Source organism: Aphis gossypii, chromosome 1 (genome assembly GCF_020184175.1).
Source record: "Aphis gossypii isolate Hap1 chromosome 1, ASM2018417v2, whole genome shotgun sequence".
NCBI classification, from domain to species: domain Eukaryota; kingdom Metazoa; phylum Arthropoda; class Insecta; order Hemiptera; family Aphididae; genus Aphis; species Aphis gossypii.
In genome coordinates, this window is record NC_065530.1 from 73,832,044 (window position 1) to 73,851,976 (window position 19,933).

Below are 19,933 nucleotides of genomic sequence, written 5' to 3' on the forward strand. Positions count from 1 at the left end.
TTAAATAGGACAAGAAATTTAATTATAAAGAAACATGATCAGTGATCAAAATCTTCACAGCAATCAGAACTCTATTATAACGTAGTTTGTTTAAACACCACGATCATTTGGATGAAATTTCATTTCTTGAACTTATCAGAACGATATCTAGTCTTCACAATATAAAATATAATATAATACTAATCTATAGACTATAATACATTGACAATATGAATAATTATATTATTTATAAAAAAGTATATTTTAATATGAACAAACTATAATAATGTAATAAATAAAGATAGGTACGTGATTCAAATCAAAATTGAATGATTTATCAGTTTTTGAGTAAAATAAAATAAACGTTACATAATAGCTAACATTGTCTTATGAACAAAACAATTACATATAGTTTGAGTACGAAACATATATTACGATAACCTAATATATAATTTTGCTTTGAATTTCAATTCTTTAAAATCTAAACAAAGAGTTATTTTTTAATTTTTTTATCATAACTTTATTGAGTTCTGTTATTTTTTCTTGACACGATGCATTTGATTCAGTAGCACAATATTTTCTTTTGGTCGGGTTTTCATCACTTTTTAGAATTAAATCACTATTAACTCCATTTATATTTACATTTTTATCAACACCAGAATTTTGAATTTCATCTGTATCACATATTTCACTGAATATAGAGTCGTCACATTCATCCCAAAACTCGTCACACACACTGGAGTTTGAATTACTAGAAAAAAATACGATAGTCAAATAAGAATACAAGTAGATAACATTCATAAGCTATATTTACTTAGTTTCGCACTGATTTACACTCTCAGTCTTCGGTTCTACCGGATACTTGTTACAAACTTCTATCACCTTATCCACTATTGCTTGACCAAAACGATCAATTTTGGCTTCAGTAAACCCTTCAACTAAAACCAAAAATATATTGATTATAAAGATGATAATTAACATTTAAAAATGATTAACTTATCATTTTTTTTACCATTTTTTAATTCAGATATATGTTTAGGTTTTAATTTTGCCACATCGATTAACAATTTATTACTTGCAATCATATAAGGCATACAGTCTGATTGTTGAGCCAATGTGATTCTATACATAACCAATGTCGAGTATATTGTGTTCTACAAAATATTAAATAATAAACATTTCGTTACTTTGAACATTAGTTGAAATATTTACTTCTAACTCGGTGCTTTCAGTTGCTTGTTGAGATCTGTTATTCTGTATACTTGGTGTACATTGGGATACTTTTTCTTCATGCAGATATTTCAGTTTTATATCTAAGGTACCACTATTCTTATAAACATCATTTAATCTTAAATAAATAAATATAATTAGGTATATAACATAATATTATATAAGTTTATGAAATGTATTACTTAATGGCTGATTTAGATTTAAACATTTTTAAAACATCCAAAGAAGGGTCTATTAGAATACCCGATTTCTTTCCACTATAATCAAAACAGCAAAGAAACAATTTTATTAATAAGCTATAATTAATTTACTAAATTTTAATGTTACTATTTTATGAACTCATGTCCTTTGTCTGAAACTGAAACAGTACTGATTGGAAAAGAAAATTTGTTGCCCTCCCTGAATGAAGTACAAGGATTTTGCTGCAGTAAACTTTCTCTCAAACACAATTTACCTGAATAATCATAAAATTGTATTATACTTGATACAGTTCTAATAAATTGAGGTAATTGTAAAAATAATTTAGTTACCAAGTGCTTTCCAAAAAGTTTCTGTATTATAGTTCCCTTTTCCATATAATTGATGGGCTTTATATTTAGATAATTTATCATTTTTTTTACCACAAATAAAATTTACAATTGCCACCATTCCAAAAGAACCACTTAGTGCTTGTGCAGATTTTAAGACTAATTGTAATCTTCAGTTAAATCTATATTATTATCAGGTTGTAATTTGTCAGTCTTCTGGCTACATTTTCAAAAATAATAGTAGATTTGAATTAATAAAAAAATATTTAATTCTGAAAATAAAAAGTCATACTTATTTGTACAATTATCACAGCAGTTTTTTCTAATAATAGCACTATCAGATGTAGTTGACGAAGAAACATCTTCAAAATAGGATAATAATAGTTGACGTCTACATAATCTAGTCTCCATGTATTGTTCGATGACCTTGGCCATTTTTTCTTTATGTGAGCGATATGTATCATTTGTGAGGTTTGAAAGCATTATATGCCTATTGAGTACAATGTCAGCTTGATTGTAAAATATATGACAAATAGCTGGCAAACCATCTCGTCCTGCTCGACCAACTTCTTGATAATATGATTCAATATCTTTAGGTGCTCCATAGTGGATAACACGTCTTACATCTATCAAAAAAGAAATCAATAAAAACTCAAAAGAGCTAATAAATATTAATTCCTTAAATGTATTACAAAAATTGTTATACACATTATACTTTCGGAAGTAGAAAAAAAAATAGTTTTTTTTTTTTTAGTTATACCTAGATAAAGATTATTTTTTAGGTAGATTTAGCGTATTTGAATTTGAAAATAAGCATAATAAATTAAAAAATTACCTGGTTTATCAATACCCATTCCAAAAGCCACTGTAGCTACAACAATTTGCAATTTATCTTTTACAAAATTTTCGTGAACAGTGTTTCTTTTTTTCAATGGAATATCTGCATGATAAACTTCACATTCTATTCTATTAGCTAAAATAAAATGTTATAATTCTGCAATTAATCAGATTAAGCAACATAATTTATGGGAATTAATATTTACATTTTAATTCTTGTGCAACTGCTTCAGTCTGTTTTTTTGTAGGACAATAGATGATTGTGGCTCCTTCAAAAAACATTTTCAACCCATCTTTTTTCATAAACTTATTCAAGTCAAAAAATATATTTGTTTTTTTTGATACCTCAAAGTATAAATTTTTTCTATCAAATCCTGTACATACATATTTTGGATTTCTAAAAGTTAACTCTAATTAATAAAGATTGATCAATAAAAATCGTATAGTTTTATAAATGTAATTATGGTCAAGCATACATGAGATTCAATGAGTTGCAAATGTCTTTGCGTACAATTGGTGTGGCTGTAGCTGTTAGCGCCATGATTGGGACATTGGGTAGTATCTTACGTAATTTCCCCAAATTCCTGATACAAATACAAAGATTACTTAAATAGTAGATTAGAGTTAAAAAGTGCATATTTTAACTGACCTGTAAGAGGATCTAAAATCAAAACCCCACTGACTGACACAATGCGCTTCATCAATAGCTACTGCGACTATTTTAATTTTGGTTTGTAAATCTTGTAAAATTTGTTTTGCTGAATCAGTGGCTATCCATTCTGGAGTAATATATAACACTCTCACATCTCCAGAAAAAAGACTATTCAATGCATCAGCCTTAGATGTTTGTGCCGAACCTAGCAGACATGCTTTTATATTGGCCATCTAGAAAACATAAAATATTCAATATCAGAAAAACTAATAATTGTCATTGATATTTATTTTATAAAGCTGTCGTCTTTAACAATTAAACTGGACAATTGGCATTATTATATTTTTGTAATGAACAAAAATAATTATAATATGGTAAGAATGTAATCTATAAGCAATAGTATATAACATATAGGTAGATGAATAAATAAAAAAATATAACAAATTAAATTCAAACCTCCAGAGAAAGTACTTGATCCTTCATTAACGATATTAATGGAGAAACAACTATGGTTAAGCCTTTGCTATAGACTGCAGGATACTGATAGCAAAGACTTTTTCCATAACCAGTAGACATAACCACACACGCGTCTCTTTTTTGCTGGAAAAATAATACACATAATATATACATCTACAAATGATGAGAAACCAGAGCAGGCAGAGTAGATATCTTACTTCTAAAACTGAATATATGATCTCCCATTGCATAGAACGAAATGTAGAATGTCCAAAATATTTTCTAAGTGCAGATATGTGCTGTGGGCTAGGTTCAGCTGAAGACATAATATTAAACCTTGAAAAAAACCCAATAAAGATTATTAAATCATTTACTTTGCACGATGATTAATGAACTTACTAGTAAATAAAGTAAGGAACAATAAATGATCCGAATATTCTTTGAACGCGAAAGACGAAAAGTGAAAACGTTAGACGACGGTCAGACTATGGTTTTGATTTGAATTTGAACTGTTCATCGTTCAAATCTCTTATCACTATTACTGATATAGTGATATCTAATAAAGATTTGTTGAGAGTTTGAGACCATAGAGTAATATTACTCTCAAAAACTTCGCGAATTTCTTGTCTATGCCATTGACCTTATACTAAATTTGTTTAGCGAATCGTTAAAGTGGCTAACGGTCCTACTATATTTTATACAACCGGGCATAACTCAGCATAAGAGTATAAATAGACGTGTAATTGAGTTATTATAATGTCCGGTTAGAGTGTTAGTTTTTAAATTATCTTAAAATCTTAAATCGTGGTTGAGGTCAGAGATTAAAATTAAAAATATGGATACCAAGGTGGATATATCCACCTTGATGGATACTGTATGGTTGTATCATAGAACATATTACAATGATAGTATTAACAAATAGTACCAGGATCATCGAGATTCAAACCATAAATTGCAAGGATAACAATATGAATCTAGTAAATTTGTATTGAAATTTATTTGTCATCCCTTAGGATAAAATAAATTTAATATAAGGATTACATAAAAGTTTCTCACGCCCATAAGTTAACTAGTAATAGGTTAGATAAATAAAAATTATAATACTATACTAATTTAGAAACATTTATAATAATAGTCAATAAACCTCTTAGTATTTTTTAATGAATAATAGAGGACCTCTATTAGTCTATTAGAGGTGATAGTTCTAGCTGTAATGCTATTTATATTAAAAAAAAAATAAATATAAATATTTTTATTAAAAATAAACCTATATGAAAATATGAAACATATTATTGCAATTTGGTTAATTGACTATCTCGTAGGTTTCTAAATACATATTGGTAGTTTTTGTATGCAATTAATCATATAAAAGTAATACAACACAGATGTGTGCAAATAAATTCAATTTTTAGATTCTTAGCGGAGTGATGGTAAAGGATCTAACATAAATCAGGTCCAGTTGGAATACACATCAGAAATTATGCCTTTATAAGCGCTAAAAACTATAATAGAGTTTAAAGATAATTTATTGCGACAAAGACAAAGAAAATGTCATGTTCATTTTTAATACAAAGATTATGAAACTAAAAAAACTTACTGATTTTACGTAAGCATAAAAAAAATATTGGGAACAAATCACAAGGTTAAAAAACTTAAGAACAAAATATATAGGGAAAAAATAATTTTTAAAATTTATTTAATATAATATATTATAATAAGAACATGTGAATCAAATAAAAAATGCATTAATATGTAATATCAAATATGAACACATACTTTAAAACCATAATTTTGAACTATGGCAATACAATAAAAAAAATCATCAATATCATCAAATAAAAATAGAATACTAAGAACTTTATATTATATATTTATGATAATACACTTGATCATGTCGATAACTGATGGAAAAATAAAATGTATTATATTATATTATTATATACAACGTAAAATATTAATAATAGTATGAAAAAATATGAGCATATATAAAATAATTTAAATTGAGTCTTTAGGACTATCTATTGGCTAAAAAATGTCCACAAAATTAAACATCCCTCAAACACATGAATACACATAATAAAACACATTATTACATAAACCATGTATGTATAAATATATAAAATAGATTATTAATATAATATGTAAACTTAAAATACATCAAAATACATGTTTATAAATTTTAGATTAAAATGATAAGAGTTTGTTGTAGTGTAAAGTAGTTAAATGACAAATGTATTTTCTGTCTTTTTGCTTATATGATAAATTATATAATGAATATATATATATATATATATATATATAAAAATATATAATTATATATTTGAACTAGATGGGAGAGATCAATAAATCATAAAATGAAGTACTAATTTAAATATAAATCAAGTACAACATTATTCAGTTCCCAAGATCAAATTTATACGTATATATTTATGTATAAATTAAAAAAAAAAAATAGATTTACAATTTTTATTTCGAGTAGTACAATACTTAAATTTGCAATCATCAGAATAATGCAACAATAGTACTTGAGAAATAATAAATATAATGTCCTCCAATTAAAGAAAATTATAATAACAAACGGAAGTGAGAAAAATACTATAGGCAGTATAACATGTAATAATATAACTAAAAATAAGAATTATAATAAATGTGCTAAACTCAAAAGCAACAAAATGCTATAAAATGACAAATAATAAAAAAAAAAATTGTTACTAAATGCGATATTATCACTTTTCACATATTTTATATATTGTATATAAAAAAAAAAAAAAAAAACATTAAATAATACTTAAAATTTAATTCATGAAAGACATATGTAATGGGCAGTTTTAATGCCCGATAACAGTAATAATTAAAAATGTCTAAAATACTTTAAACTTAAAAAAAAAAATAATACTTCTTTAAATTAATATTATAGATGAGCAAATACTTTTGATCTGAATAATTGGCAAATAGTTTTAGCAAGATAGTTGTTCAAATGTTCAATAAAGATCATTTTTAATAAAAATTAAATATAAGTAAATTAAAATGTATGAATATTTCAATCAGAAATAATTTTGAAATAAATAAAAACTCATTCATTGTACAAATTTTAAGTTAGTTGAAATATTGATATTATTAAAGCTAAATGAAGAATGTAAGTTATTATTGATGAATAACAATAAATGTTTGAAAAAAACAAAACCAAAAATTATGAAGATCAATTTTTTTTTCTCCTAAAAATAATTGTTAATCAAAATCGATTCAGTCTTAAAAAGACATTTTTTTTTTTATCACAAAATTTAGAATTCTTATAATTTAAATGTTTTGAACACTTATGGGCACACACTTATAAAACTATATCATTTCAACTGGTAAAATACATTGTTATGCACACGTAATAGATGCTGTTGATTTTGTTTTCAAAGTTGGTGTGTATTTCTAGAACTTCAGGAATGGTTTTAAGACTCATCTGATAATAACTGTAAAACAAAACATATATATTGTATTGTATGAAATAATACATTTAAATAACATAATATAATGATTAGTTATAAATTATACATTAAAATGTTATACCCAAAGTCAAATGTTTGATCAGTATATTTACATTAATTTAACTTTCTAACAGATTTATTTACTTTACAACATTTATTTAGTTTATTTTTTAATACAATTATATAATTCTATCAAAATTTCAAAGTTTTTGTAAATAAACTAAATAAAGTTTTATTCAAATTGTAATTTTTTTTTTCAAAAATTTGTTCTAAGTATTAAAGAATCTACACTTTAAAATTATACAATAATATGTTATTTGTTTTAAATAGATTATATTACATAATAATAGCCTTATATATTATGTAAAATATACTGAAGCATACAGTAAATAAATATTTGGATTTAAATAATAATAAATTGCATAAAAATATATGTATTTGATTAGTAACTGTATCTAAGGTGAAATAGACTTAACTCACATGATGGGATAGTCTTTGGATAACAAAGAAATTTATATAGCAAAAAGTTTCTTGTACTTAGACATAGAGTAAAGTACACAAATGTATTTTGCATATTTTATATAAAGGGTAGAGATCAAAGTACATTTTTTAGACCATTTTATTAATTTACTAAATTACTGTTTCTAAGGTGAAATAGACTTAACTCACAAAATGGGCTAGTCTTTGGATAACAAAGAAATTTATATAGCAAAAAGTTTCTTGTACTTAGGCATAAAGTTAAGTACACAAATGTATTTTGCATAAAAGAATTAAGATCAAATTCAATTTGTCAAATAATTGTATTTATTTACTAAATTACTGTTTCTAAGGTGAAATAGACTTAACTCACAAAATGGGCTAGTCTTTGGATAACAAAGAAATTTATATAGCAAAAAGTTTCTTGTACTTAGGCATAAAGTTAAGTACACAAATGTATTTTGCATAAAAGAATTAAGATCAAATTCAATTTGTCAAATAATTGTATTTATTTACTAAATTACTGTTTCTAAGGTGAAATAGACTGAACTCAAAAAATGGGCTAGTCTTTGGATAACAAAGAAATTTATATAGCAAAAAGTTTCTTGTACTGAGACATAGAGTTAAGTACACAAATGTATTTTGCATAAAAGAATAAAAATTCAATTCAATTTGTCATATAATTTTATTTATTTACTAAATTATTGTTTCTAAGGTGAAATAGACTGAACTCATATAATGGGTTTGTCTTTGGATAACAAAGAAATTTATATAGCAAAAAGTTTCTTGTACTTAGACATAGAGTAAAGTACACAAATGTATTTTGCATATTTTATATGAAGGGTAGAGATCAAATAACATTTGTCAGACCATTTTATTAATTATTTACTAAATTACTGTTTCTAAGGTGAAATAGACTGAACTCATGTAATGGGTTTGTCTTTGGATAACAAAGAAATTTATATAGCAAAAAGTTTCTTGTACTTAGACATAGAGTAAAGTACACAAATGTATTTCGCATAAAATAGTAGTGATAAAATATTTAATCTATCAAACCATTTTATTAATTTACCAACGTATTACTATGTATATAATAACAACTTATTAGTTTACCTAACCTTAGTGTTTCCACAAATATATTTTGCATTTCATATTTATATATTCTCAGATAATATTATTTGTTTAAAACTTACTATTTTCTAATATAACTGGTTCAGGTGGTGGTATATTTTTAGGTTTAAAAAACACATCTCTAATGAGCATCGAATGAATGGTGGGAATCTGCTTTTGCTTATGTAGCCATGGGTGTTCTGGATTGTAAGATTCATGTTCCAAAGCAACTCGTCTAGACACGCGAGTCATAATTCCTAACAAATCATTATTGCTAAGATCATGCTTGTTCATTTCAATACAAAGACTTTGAATAAACCAAGTGCCATTCTCAGGATGTCTGAATGAATAATAACCTAAAAAAATTATCATAAACCGTTATATAAAGAAAATTTAAATGAATAATAAAAGCTTGAAATCCATGATGAATTTTACCATCATAAGTGCTGAAAGTTATCAAGAAATCGGCATGTTTAGGAATTTTGTATGCGGCATTGGAAGAATCTACTTCAGTTTCCACTTCTCTACGTAGTGTAATACCAGGATCGAGCCTTTCTCCACGACATGCCTGAAACAAAAAACAAGAACATGTTAGAACACATAGTTGATATTTTATTCTATAGTTTACACAATTACCTGTACAAAAAACATTTTAGGTTTTCCAGCCAGTGTACGGCATTTATCAGCTGTAAATGAATTCCACAAAAATTCAACTGGATATGGATTGTCTTTGGCATAAATAAATGATGAACTGATCCCATGCGTCAACACAACAATAGCGAGACAATCATTTTGAGAATGATCATCATTAGCCACTTTAAAATGAAAGACAAAATTAGTAAGAATATGAATTTAAATCTAAAACTTTAAAAAGTTCAATACATACATTCATTCAAATGATGAGTCAATTCTTCATGATACAAGTTATTCCAAATCAAAACACTAAAATCTAAACGATAGAACATTGTCTTCAACTCTTCAACATCTTTCCATGAACCTTTCCTCTCAGGTAAACTCTGCGCAGGTCCATCAAAAACATCATTATTTATGATAACAGCAATACCTCGATATTTATGATCCATATTATAACATGTAGCGTCTTTAGTTACAGGCATTCTAAACTCTTCGCCAGATTTCTTGATACCAGGACTTAATTTGCTATAAAATATTTTCAAAATAAAACAAATACATACATAGATTATTCATAGTCATAATTTTTATTTTTTTACCTGTTAGTATTAGATTTTTGTTGTTCATCTAATATGTGAGTTGGTCGAGCATCAACAGAATCAGGATCATTACTGTTACTAAACCTGAACCATGTTCCTTTAAAAGATCTGCCTGAAGATTGTGCACCAGGGCTACTATAGCCAAGATCAACTGATTCTGTTGTAAGCTCAGTACGCCTAGATCGATTTGACACTGTGATGTTAGTAGCCTGTGATGTAGCAGAGTACAAAACTTCACCAGATGCTGATGGAAAACTATGACGTTTAATATGTGCTGGAGATATAGTTCCACCAACACAGTCAATAACATCTGAAGTTCTACGAACACGTGGTGGAATTTCTGATAATGATTCCATATCAATACTTTGTGAATCGTCCAAAAATACTTCGTCGTCGTCAAATTCTTCTTCATAAAAACCAGTAGATACTGACAAAAGATACTCTTCTCCCTTGGTTGTTGTGCCAAAGTCTAATGATACATTCTCTTCTTGTGGAGATTCCATAATGATCTATATAAATCAACATCATTTAAATTAGGTTAAAATAACCAAATATTAATACATTTTTAGTTTAGTATGAATTTTTAATTTAAAATTTACTAATCAGTAAACTATATTATCTTATTTTTTTTTTATATATATATATATAAATTCACAAACAAGAAACATCTAAGACAAATAGCAAAATCTATTTCAGCAACTATACTGTTTTTATCAACAGAAACTTTAAGAATAATACAAATTTAATAATTTGTAAACAAAAGTTGCTTATAAATTATAATTCATCATTGCAAAACTTTACAAAAGTAAGTACTATCACAATTTTATTTCTATTGTCATTAGTTCATTACTGAATACATAAATAATTATGAATATAGATTATATTGGCTAGTCGCTACCTATTTTAAAGAACAATTTACTAAATTTATAATCAGAACTTGAACAAATAAAAAAATATGACATAATAGGCATGCCATTACTATAATATACGTTTATAACTTAAAAATAATTAAAGAATAATCAATAAATTAAAAATGCAGACACCAGTCAGCAATTATCAATGATAGGTATTACTGTATTAGTAATAATTAAAATATTGTTCTAAATATTGACACATTACAATACACTTGGATGTAATGACTAAATAACATAATTAGTCAATTAGAAATAGGTACGTAACACAAATAATCATAAACACACTACTAACCTAAATATTACGAATTCGAGCGTGAAGTTAATTGTTTTTCATTCTTCGTTCAAAATAATCTTTAGTTAAAAAAAAAAAAGTAATTAAGTAAAATATTCTTGAAGGAACTAGAGGAAAAACAACACCAACAACGTCATTGTAGGACCACAGAAGGATAAAATAACGCGACCCAACAGGTCGTAATCGACTACGACCAAACACTGAATAGTGAATACTGAACATTTAAACCAGTAGTTGTCCATTGGAGTGTAAAAGGACACGATAGAAATATTAAAAACGATGATCGGTGGAGGGAGGAGGGTTAGAAACAGAAACGTCACGGGCAGAGGTGCGGTGTTTGTCCGGAGCCAACGGGCGAGTTGCAGGACGCATCACAAGTGGTTCCCAGACCAAGAGGACAAATCGTCGTCACCATCGGCAAAATTGTGTTTGTACCCACACCACCATTATAGTTAGTTTTTAGTTTATTACCTATATGGCTATATTATTATGATTTTCCAAGACGCAAATACGGATTTTGATATTCGTCACAAATTGTCTTCCCCACCTTCGCATAAGGAAATCAGGAGAGCGAGAGCCCCAACTATATATTAATTATTTTGAATAATAATGATAAAGTAACGTATGCACGTACTGTTGTCGACAGATACTCTCAAAATAAGATTTTATAACTCGCTAAAAACAGTAATCAAAAATATATATATATATTATAACGACGTGTATTTGACAACGGTTGCTGCATACGTGATGATAACGAGTATAATAATATGGGTTGTTATTTAATGAGCTATAATAATAATGTAGTCGAAACGAAACGGGAGAACATTTTTTTTCCGAATCGATAATGTTATTAATACTATAGAGGCACCAAGGACAAGACGGTAGTAAAAACACTACACAGTTTACTACAACGGCAAAGACTGGAGTCGACGGCACACGACCACATGTGATCCCCGAGAAATTACGAAATATCGTATTCGCTTTACGCAACTACTACTAATAAATCGACAACAACAAACACTATATAATAATAATATTATCGTGCGTCGTGCGTGTGCCCGTGAGCAAGTGAACGAGTCAGCCAGACACAGGTGCACGGCGTCGTCGAGCGGTAGCAGGCGCGGGCGTGGCGGGGAACCCCTGAGGCTGTTGTCGGAGATAAAAACCCATTAAATTAAAACGCACATAATATAATATATTAAACACGGAGAAAAAAAAAATTCGAAAACACACGGGTCACACTATGTACATGTAATAATAACATAAACAACACAATGGTGCTGCAGAGGTCTGCCCCGTCGCTGCAGTTTCTGCTGCACCAATACGCACGTAATGGTAAATAGTAAATACTAAATAGTAGGACATTATTGTATTTTATCTCTCTAATCTGAATTTATTACAATATTGTTCTAAAACGTTTTTCCAGATAAACAAACGCAAAAAAACGCACGCGACCTCAGATTACTAAAGAAATAATCACCGGTCGAAACCATTCCGGCGGAAGGCAATTGGACGAAAAAAAAAACGAGCGTAAAAAACGTCAAACGCGATAATGCGTTTCGTGCACAGCGTTACACACACGTGGGGCAAATACTGCGCGTAACTGTCGCCACCGATGTCGTAGCAACACACAAACATACGCACACAAACCGTCACGTGAAACGTGAACTAAGGTTTTTAAACGCGTACGATTGAAATTTTTTTGTTTTCACCCAAATCGTTTACCTCACGGCAAATAACGATACGGACGAATAAAAAAATATAAATCGTACGCACCACCACCGACGAGACAAGTGACGTCGTGTGAGCGTATGAATTCGCGAACGATTATTACTGTGATCGATACTGCGACACGGCGGAGTTCCGGCAGTGCCCGCGCCGCATACGACGCGTTCACGACACACGCACACGTCTGTCGTTTTTTACTAATGTCCCTCCGGCCTTACAACTCGTGCTTAAGACTTGGAAACACGTGTCAAGATTACAAAGGGCTGCGTTTCCACCGGATGTGCAAGGTTTCTACTAAAGATTTTTTTAGTTCTCATCGAAAGTTTTCATCATCGGTCACCAGTGCGCAAAATATTAATACAATGTTATAATAATTATTTAAGACAGACATAGTCGTTACTATAATATTATGATTCGAATTTAACGAATCTGTTCCGTTTAGCGATTTTATTAGCCTGCACAACGTTACTGACTACAGTGCCCAGAACGATTAGCAACAGTTAGTAATGCGTCGGTTGAATTACGCGTCATAAAAATATTACGAAACCTATTTCCTTTGTCGAGGATATACCTGTCACGCGAGGATTAATCATATTCGTAGACCTACCAGTTATAGAAAATACACAAAAACCAATACAACGCGGAAAATAATTTGAGCTCAGGTGGCTATGAAAAAATACATTTTGAAATATTTTATCCAATAAACATTTAATAAAATTTGTTATTTTCTAATATAATAAAACTAATTTTTTTTTTAATTTGTATAATACGTAACTATTATATTATAATATCTATTATAATATATTTGTTACAGTTTATTGAATTATGTTAAAAGTTTTAAATATAAATTGTAAAATAATCAAATACATTATATTTAAAACAATATTTTTATTATTTTATTCATTCAACATCAAAATGTCAACAATTACAAACAACATCAATTACAAATATCAATAACAAAAATTATTCTATTGAATCGTTGAACATTGTTTTCTTTTCATTCCCAATACTTCGAATTCTCTTCTGTTTAATATGCTTTGTAAGTTTTCCTTGAGATTTTAAATCTTCGTATTGTCCAACCAACTGTAATATTTTTGATTCCCGTTTCCTTAAAAATTGAGGTTTTTTACCATCTTTAATAGCATTCAATCTCTTTTGCTTCTGTTCCAATTTTAATTTTTCTTGAGCTTCTAATTTTTGCTTTTCTCTATCTTGATTTTCTATTCTTTGTAATAATAATTTAACTTGTTCATTCTTTTCATCTGAAGTTTTCTGTTTTAATTTCTTCCGTAGCTTTTTCTTTTCTTTTTCTTTGACATCATTTAAAAATTTATAATTTTTTTCAAAAATACGTTTATCAAATTCACCATACAAAGAATCAAATCTGGGATCAATACATTTGGTTTCTTTAACTGTAGTTTTAATTTTAGGTTTAGATTTTTTGATAGGATTCAAACTAGGGTTCAATTTAGATGAAATTTCAGATGGTCTGTTTTTATTTTCTCTCTTAACAGGTTTAGGACGAAAATCTAATTTTGTTTTTTTAGTAGTTGCATTTTGGTAAACTTCATTTCCAATTTTTTCCTTTAATTTACGAAGCTCTTCTAATGATAGTTTCTTAAGATCTTGTTTTATCTCAATTTCAGATTCAACAGTTAAATTATTCATTTTATGTTTTTTTTTTTTAACACTGAATACGTTCACTGAAATAAAAAAAAATTCTCTTTTACTTCATTTTAATCACAAACACGTTGATGAACACTGAGAATTATAAAAGTTAAAACACATTAATTTAATATTTTTTAAATATGAAAAGTATATTATAATTAGTTTTCACTTCAAATTGTTCAAGATCAACAATAAAACGATAAACTCAAAATATAATTTAATACCATACTATAATAGGTACTATTTATAGTTCTAAATAATAAACATACAATATACAATATTAGTATATTATCTAATAAATCAATAAATGTAAGTACATAGAATAAATGTAGAATATTAATTATTCTAACACAATTTATTAAATCTAATTTAGTCACAACTCATCTCAGATTCTCAGCTATACAGATTTACAATAATGTATTCTTTTTGAATTAATACTTAAAATTATTATAGTCAATTATGATCTTCATACATTTATGTAGATACTTCTACCTACAATGGTATTTGAGCAGGGATCAAAGAACCAATAAATTATTTAGACATTTATTATCATGAAGTGGAAGAAGTAATTTCCTCTCTACCAACTAAAATTAAATTACATTATAGGAATATAAATAAATGCATATAATATTAATTTTATTATATTATAATATAATATAGTACAGGGGTCTCCAACCTTACAGCTAACATTTTTAAACCGGCCCGCCAAGCTAATTTATGTTTTGAAAATAAATATTATTTTTCATTATTTAATTAATTAATAATTTAACTTATAATACTAACTCATAATAGAAAACATTTTTCTAAATAAATCTTATCCATTCATCAATTGCTTTATCTCCTTACTAAATATTGAGCCATGATGAAAAAACATATCTCAGATTTGGTCTGGCATAAAAAAAAGGCTGGAGATCCCCGATATAGTAATATCAAATATTGAGAAATCCATCAGTTTGATCAAATATTGAATCCTGATTATTAAGTTCTAAAACATTATCATAGATTTATGCGTGAAGTAAGTTACTACATACTCTGTGCTCCCAAAAAGAACCCATTATTATTTATGTTATTCTATACATATATATGATGACAAGAATTTGTGATTTCAACTTTAACTTTTTTTATTTTAAAAGAAATGTTTCCTTCGCATGTAGTCTGTACAGGTTCTTTATGCACAATAAGACTATAATATAAGGGTTGTTGCAATTGTCATAATTTATATTCAATAATAAATATAGTAGTGTAATTTATTCTTAGTTATGAAATGAGAAATTATTAATTTAATTGTTTAGTTAGAATTTAAAAGAAGTGATCCAAGTTTCATAATTCTATGGCAAAAAAAAACCAGTATACTCTAACTTTTTTTGTTTTTCTCTAATTTACATGAAATGTAACAAATATGAGTTAAATAGAACCAATTTTGTGTTGATAACTTTAATAATATACTTATTGAGCTTATATTACTCTATCAGCTTCTCATATTAAACATAAAAACTAAAAAGAAAAACAATAATAGTACATTTTTAAATTAATAGGTACTTTGGTAATTTAAAAATAAGAAAATTAGCCGCTAGGGTCAACAGCACCCCTGTTGCGTCCCTTAAATAGGACCCCGGATACCTACATTTTTTAACCTATACTCTGTTTACAATAATGAGGAACCTCGGCAGCAGAATTGTGCACAGGGGTGTGGGCTTTACTACATAGCAGGCTTACGGAAGTTAAGACTTCAAAAGGATGACGGACTAGCATTATATGATCAATGATCAACACCTAAGTTTCTTATTGTGAACAGAGTATAGATCAGTAGTTCTCAGCCAGGATGACATGGATCCAGGTTAAAAGTGACACGAAAAATTAACGAGAAAAGGAAAATTGCGAAAAAAAATTATATTTTTAAATTCATATTAATATCAACAATGTTCATTTATAGTACTCCCATATATTTTTTATCAAATACTTGCTTTTAAAAATACAATCATGTAGTTTTGTACAGCAGAAAAAAGGGGTTTAGACTCTGTTTTGTTATTTATTAATTATGCATGTACCATTGAGATCGATAGTATGAATCCATTGATACTTGATTTAGTAGTAAGAATAGTATAGACATGAGTGGAACTGTTGTAGTACAGAGATATATATATTATAGAATTGTTTATTACTACCATATGTATCTAATGAATAGACTGTATTATAAAAAATAAATACCATATATGCTTGTAATTAGTTACAAAACTAGAGATTAAATTTGACATTTATTACTTATTAAGATTAAATTATGATAAAATATAAAATATAACTTCTACCTAGAAGAAAAAGTATAATATACAGTATTAACACAAGTGTATTAGGTCTGTTTGATTATCCTCCTACAAAAACCATCATCTAAATTTATTGACATAAACAGTTAACACATGGCTATTGAAGGGAATCTGGGATTGGCGGGGAATATAATGAATACTACACAGAATTTAAAATCACAAAAGAACAATACTCAACAGTAATTAACTATTTAACTGGCGTGCTATAATGTTACTACGCTGCTTAAACGGTTTGTAAGAAATTAAATTAGATATATCCAAATATCTAAATCTCTGTCTAAATCAATCATAAGTAATGAAAAATAGTATGGTCACAAAAATCAGTATTATATTCTTCTCGGATTTACAGTTAAGTGATTTAGTATTTAGTAGGTATGTAAAAATAAGTACAATAACCGAGACAATAATTGATAATTACTAATTAAAATTAAAGCCTAATTCTAATTATAACTAAACCTGTTGATGTTAAAATTATGAAAGATCAATGACAACCACCGGAAAACAGTCAACAGATAAAACCAAATAAAAATTATTTTTCGAAAAAGACAAAAACTTACGATTTTACAACGGCCATGGCCTGAATAGTTCAAACAATCAGCAAGGTAAAGATGTTGACGAGTAGCCGAAACACACAGAAATAAAACAAAATTGGTAGAAACAATTGGAACTCGTGTATCGAACGGACGTAACTGTACTGATGAGTGATCACTGATCACGGCAAACGGGCAGCGGTGATTCACAGGTAACGGGCATGAGATCGCTGTACGTGAGTCATCCGTTCGCACTTTTGCCGGGAAAACGTAAAACGACAAAGGGACAGTCATCCTAAGTGGGAAGCGCGTTCATTAACCGCAAGCCGCGGGCGCCAATACAATAATTGAATAATGTATTATTTATTTACCCACGCAGTGGCGCCGTACACCTGCTGGTGTTGGCAAATTATTTTCTATCATACCCCCAAACACAGGGTTACATATACGTGGGTAGGCATTTTTTATAACGGTAAACAAATTGTATTCAGTCTACCACCTACGTGCGCGCGAACGACGCGTTTGACTTGAGACCAAAATTGTTCGCAGAACACTATTATTTATAAGTAAGCTACGACGTTTTGACATTAAAAGTTAGACTTTATTATAGGTAATAATCACAGATAATATTTACCTTCTTCGTCGAATTCGGCAAACGGGTCGTAACCGCATTGAGTCGTCGGACGATATGTGTGAAACTGAAACGACGGCGCTAAACAGTAAACAGTTAACTATGCAAGTTGACACTTGACGCTAAAATGAAACACCGACATTCACCGTTTACACATTATTTCACAAATTCGCACGCCGTTGCGCAGTTGTTCTCGTGTGGCTGTCTCGTGGTGTGTGTATGTATGTGTATGAGTTGTGCGCCAGTGTTGAGCGTCATCCACTCGTCCCCCGCCTAATGCTGTACTGATAGTGTGACGGGAGACGAGTAGTAAACAGTGGTAAGAGAAACCAAGACCGTGGTATCGAGCCATACGGAAGACCTCCTTGGAACTTCGGTTACTAACGATAATGTGATATTGTCTAAAATGTCCAGTAGTATTGTAGTAATATGATAGACGTAATATAATATTTAGTATTTATTCAGTTTTCTCAATCCTGTATTCCTGTATCATTGATTAAATTATAAATATATATGTGTATCTTAAGCTTAGAAGCTTAAACATATATAAATAACAAAAAAAATGTATTTTACCTATATGCCTATGATTTTAAGTTCATAATAGTCGTAGGAAGATGGAAAATTGAGCCATAATATTATATTATACCCATCATTATTGATTATTAATAGAACTATTTTAAAATCAATGATTATATTTTTATTTAACTAGCTATTAATTAGCCTATTACATCTTATAAATCTCGTAATAAATTATATTATATATCTATATAAATCCATTATAGTGTAAACGCTATGTAGATTGTCGAATATTGTTCAAGATTAGAAATATTGGAAATATTATATATTATGATGTATAATTACAATAAAATTATAAAACAATGCGAGTATTGCGAGTAGAATACTTCTATGAGTTATACTTAGGTACCAATTTTATAAAAAAAAAATAGAATAGAATAATATTTACATAATCTTATCTCAGAATAAAAATTTTGTTAAATATGTTATTTTCACGTCCTGTACTCTTATACTTCTCTACTAACCTTGTTCTAGGCTACTACATGTTATTATTTGTTACTTTGTTAAGGTTTTAACTTGTAATCAATAAAAATGTAACTGCAAACAAATTATTAATCAAAATTATTTTCCTACAAATAAAATGTGTGTACAGATAACAGAAAAATACACTTAAAGGCCGTTAAAATACTACTATGATTTATGAACCATTAACAAGTCAAAAAATGTTAAGAATTTTAAAAACATATTTAACATCATTAAAAACCAAGGGCGGGCCAAAACTGAAATCCCTGAAAATCTCTGACTAGTCCACTGGCTCATCTCGAAATTTTATGACAATTGAAAATTCTAACATTTAAGTATAATTAAACTTGGTTTGAATATTCTTTATTGTTTTTTATTAGTATATGTAAGATATTATCTTAAATTGTGGACTGTGGTATGTGTACGAGAAGAAAATATAAATACGTAATATGAAAATACGCGTGATAAATTTATGATTAAGCACCAACGACTTACGAGTAATCGAGCAAAGTATATATATATATATATATATATATGTATATAAAAAAAGTGTTATTAAGTCAAATACAAGTATACAACAATTTTGATTTATACAAAATATAATATGAGTAGATGTGTATTCGTGCGAGCCCATAGATAAACTATGTGCTAACTGCTAAGCAGCCTAAGTCGCTAACTGCTAAGGCCTACGAGTTATGACCATTATGATTATTAAATACAAATAAGAAAAAAATCGTATTTGGTGGCGCTATCTAGTAGCCATTTTTCTATATCGCTTAAACTTTTATTTTTTATTTATTTATCTTGTTGCAATTAACTCAGTATGAATTATACCATA

At 28.1% G+C, this 19,933-nt stretch overlaps 2 protein-coding genes and 1 long non-coding RNA gene across 5 annotated transcripts; 1 reads left to right on the forward strand and 2 right to left on the reverse strand.

Moving 5' to 3' along the window:
- Positions 1-386: 386 nt before the first annotated feature.
- Positions 387-4,263, reverse strand: LOC114129382 (bifunctional 3'-5' exonuclease/ATP-dependent helicase WRN-like). The gene is given in 16 exon segments (XM_027994102.2): positions 387-730; positions 794-917; positions 992-1,133; positions 1,192-1,327; positions 1,392-1,466; positions 1,537-1,663; positions 1,740-1,904; positions 1,907-1,956; positions 2,029-2,362; positions 2,572-2,709; positions 2,780-2,970; positions 3,050-3,157; positions 3,223-3,458; positions 3,682-3,825; positions 3,900-4,017; positions 4,081-4,263. Coding segments are annotated over 15 exon segments (2,355 nt in total). The 5' UTR covers positions 4,008-4,017; positions 4,081-4,263; the 3' UTR covers positions 387-453.
- Positions 4,264-5,347: 1,084 nt separating this feature from the next.
- On the reverse strand, positions 5,348-18,290 carry LOC114129378 (caspase-1-like). Of its 3 annotated transcripts, none has more exons than XM_050204151.1 (7): positions 18,061-18,290; positions 9,974-10,482; positions 9,631-9,902; positions 9,381-9,559; positions 9,180-9,312; positions 8,828-9,100; positions 5,348-7,142 (listed from the first exon to the last, which is right to left on the reverse strand). In XM_050204151.1, the coding sequence occupies exons 2-7, from the start codon at positions 10,474-10,476 to the stop codon at positions 7,129-7,131; spliced, it is 1,374 nt and encodes a 457-aa protein (XP_050060108.1). In that variant the 5' UTR covers positions 10,477-10,482; positions 18,061-18,290; the 3' UTR covers positions 5,348-7,128. The 3 variants fall into 3 exon arrangements, with proteins under 3 accessions (XP_050060108.1, XP_050060103.1, XP_050060118.1); XM_050204146.1 differs by lacking the exon at positions 18,061-18,290 and adding an exon at positions 17,454-17,832; XM_050204161.1 differs by lacking the exon at positions 18,061-18,290 and adding an exon at positions 11,180-12,362.
- LOC126551264 (uncharacterized) lies at positions 12,358-13,790 on the forward strand. Its single transcript, XR_007605138.1, has 2 exons — positions 12,358-12,514; positions 12,606-13,790. It is a non-coding gene; the product is annotated as an uncharacterized LOC126551264 (long non-coding RNA).
- Positions 18,291-19,933: the final 1,643 nt, after the last annotated feature.

What these genes read in the sequence shown, in the direction of transcription:
- LOC114129378 (XM_050204146.1), bottom strand. Translation starts at nt 17,720, where the DNA reads ATGACTGTCCCTTTGTCGTTTTACGTTTTCCCGGCAAAAGTGCGAACG. An exon ending in CAAAAATCTAATACTAACAG is followed by an intron (nt 9,903 to 9,973) that starts GTAAAAAAATAA and finishes AATATTTTATAG; the next exon opens with CAAATTAAGTCCTGGTATCA. An exon ending in AACTTTCAGCACTTATGATG is followed by an intron (nt 9,101 to 9,179) that starts GTAAAATTCATC and finishes TAATTTTTTTAG; the next exon opens with GTTATTATTCATTCAGACAT.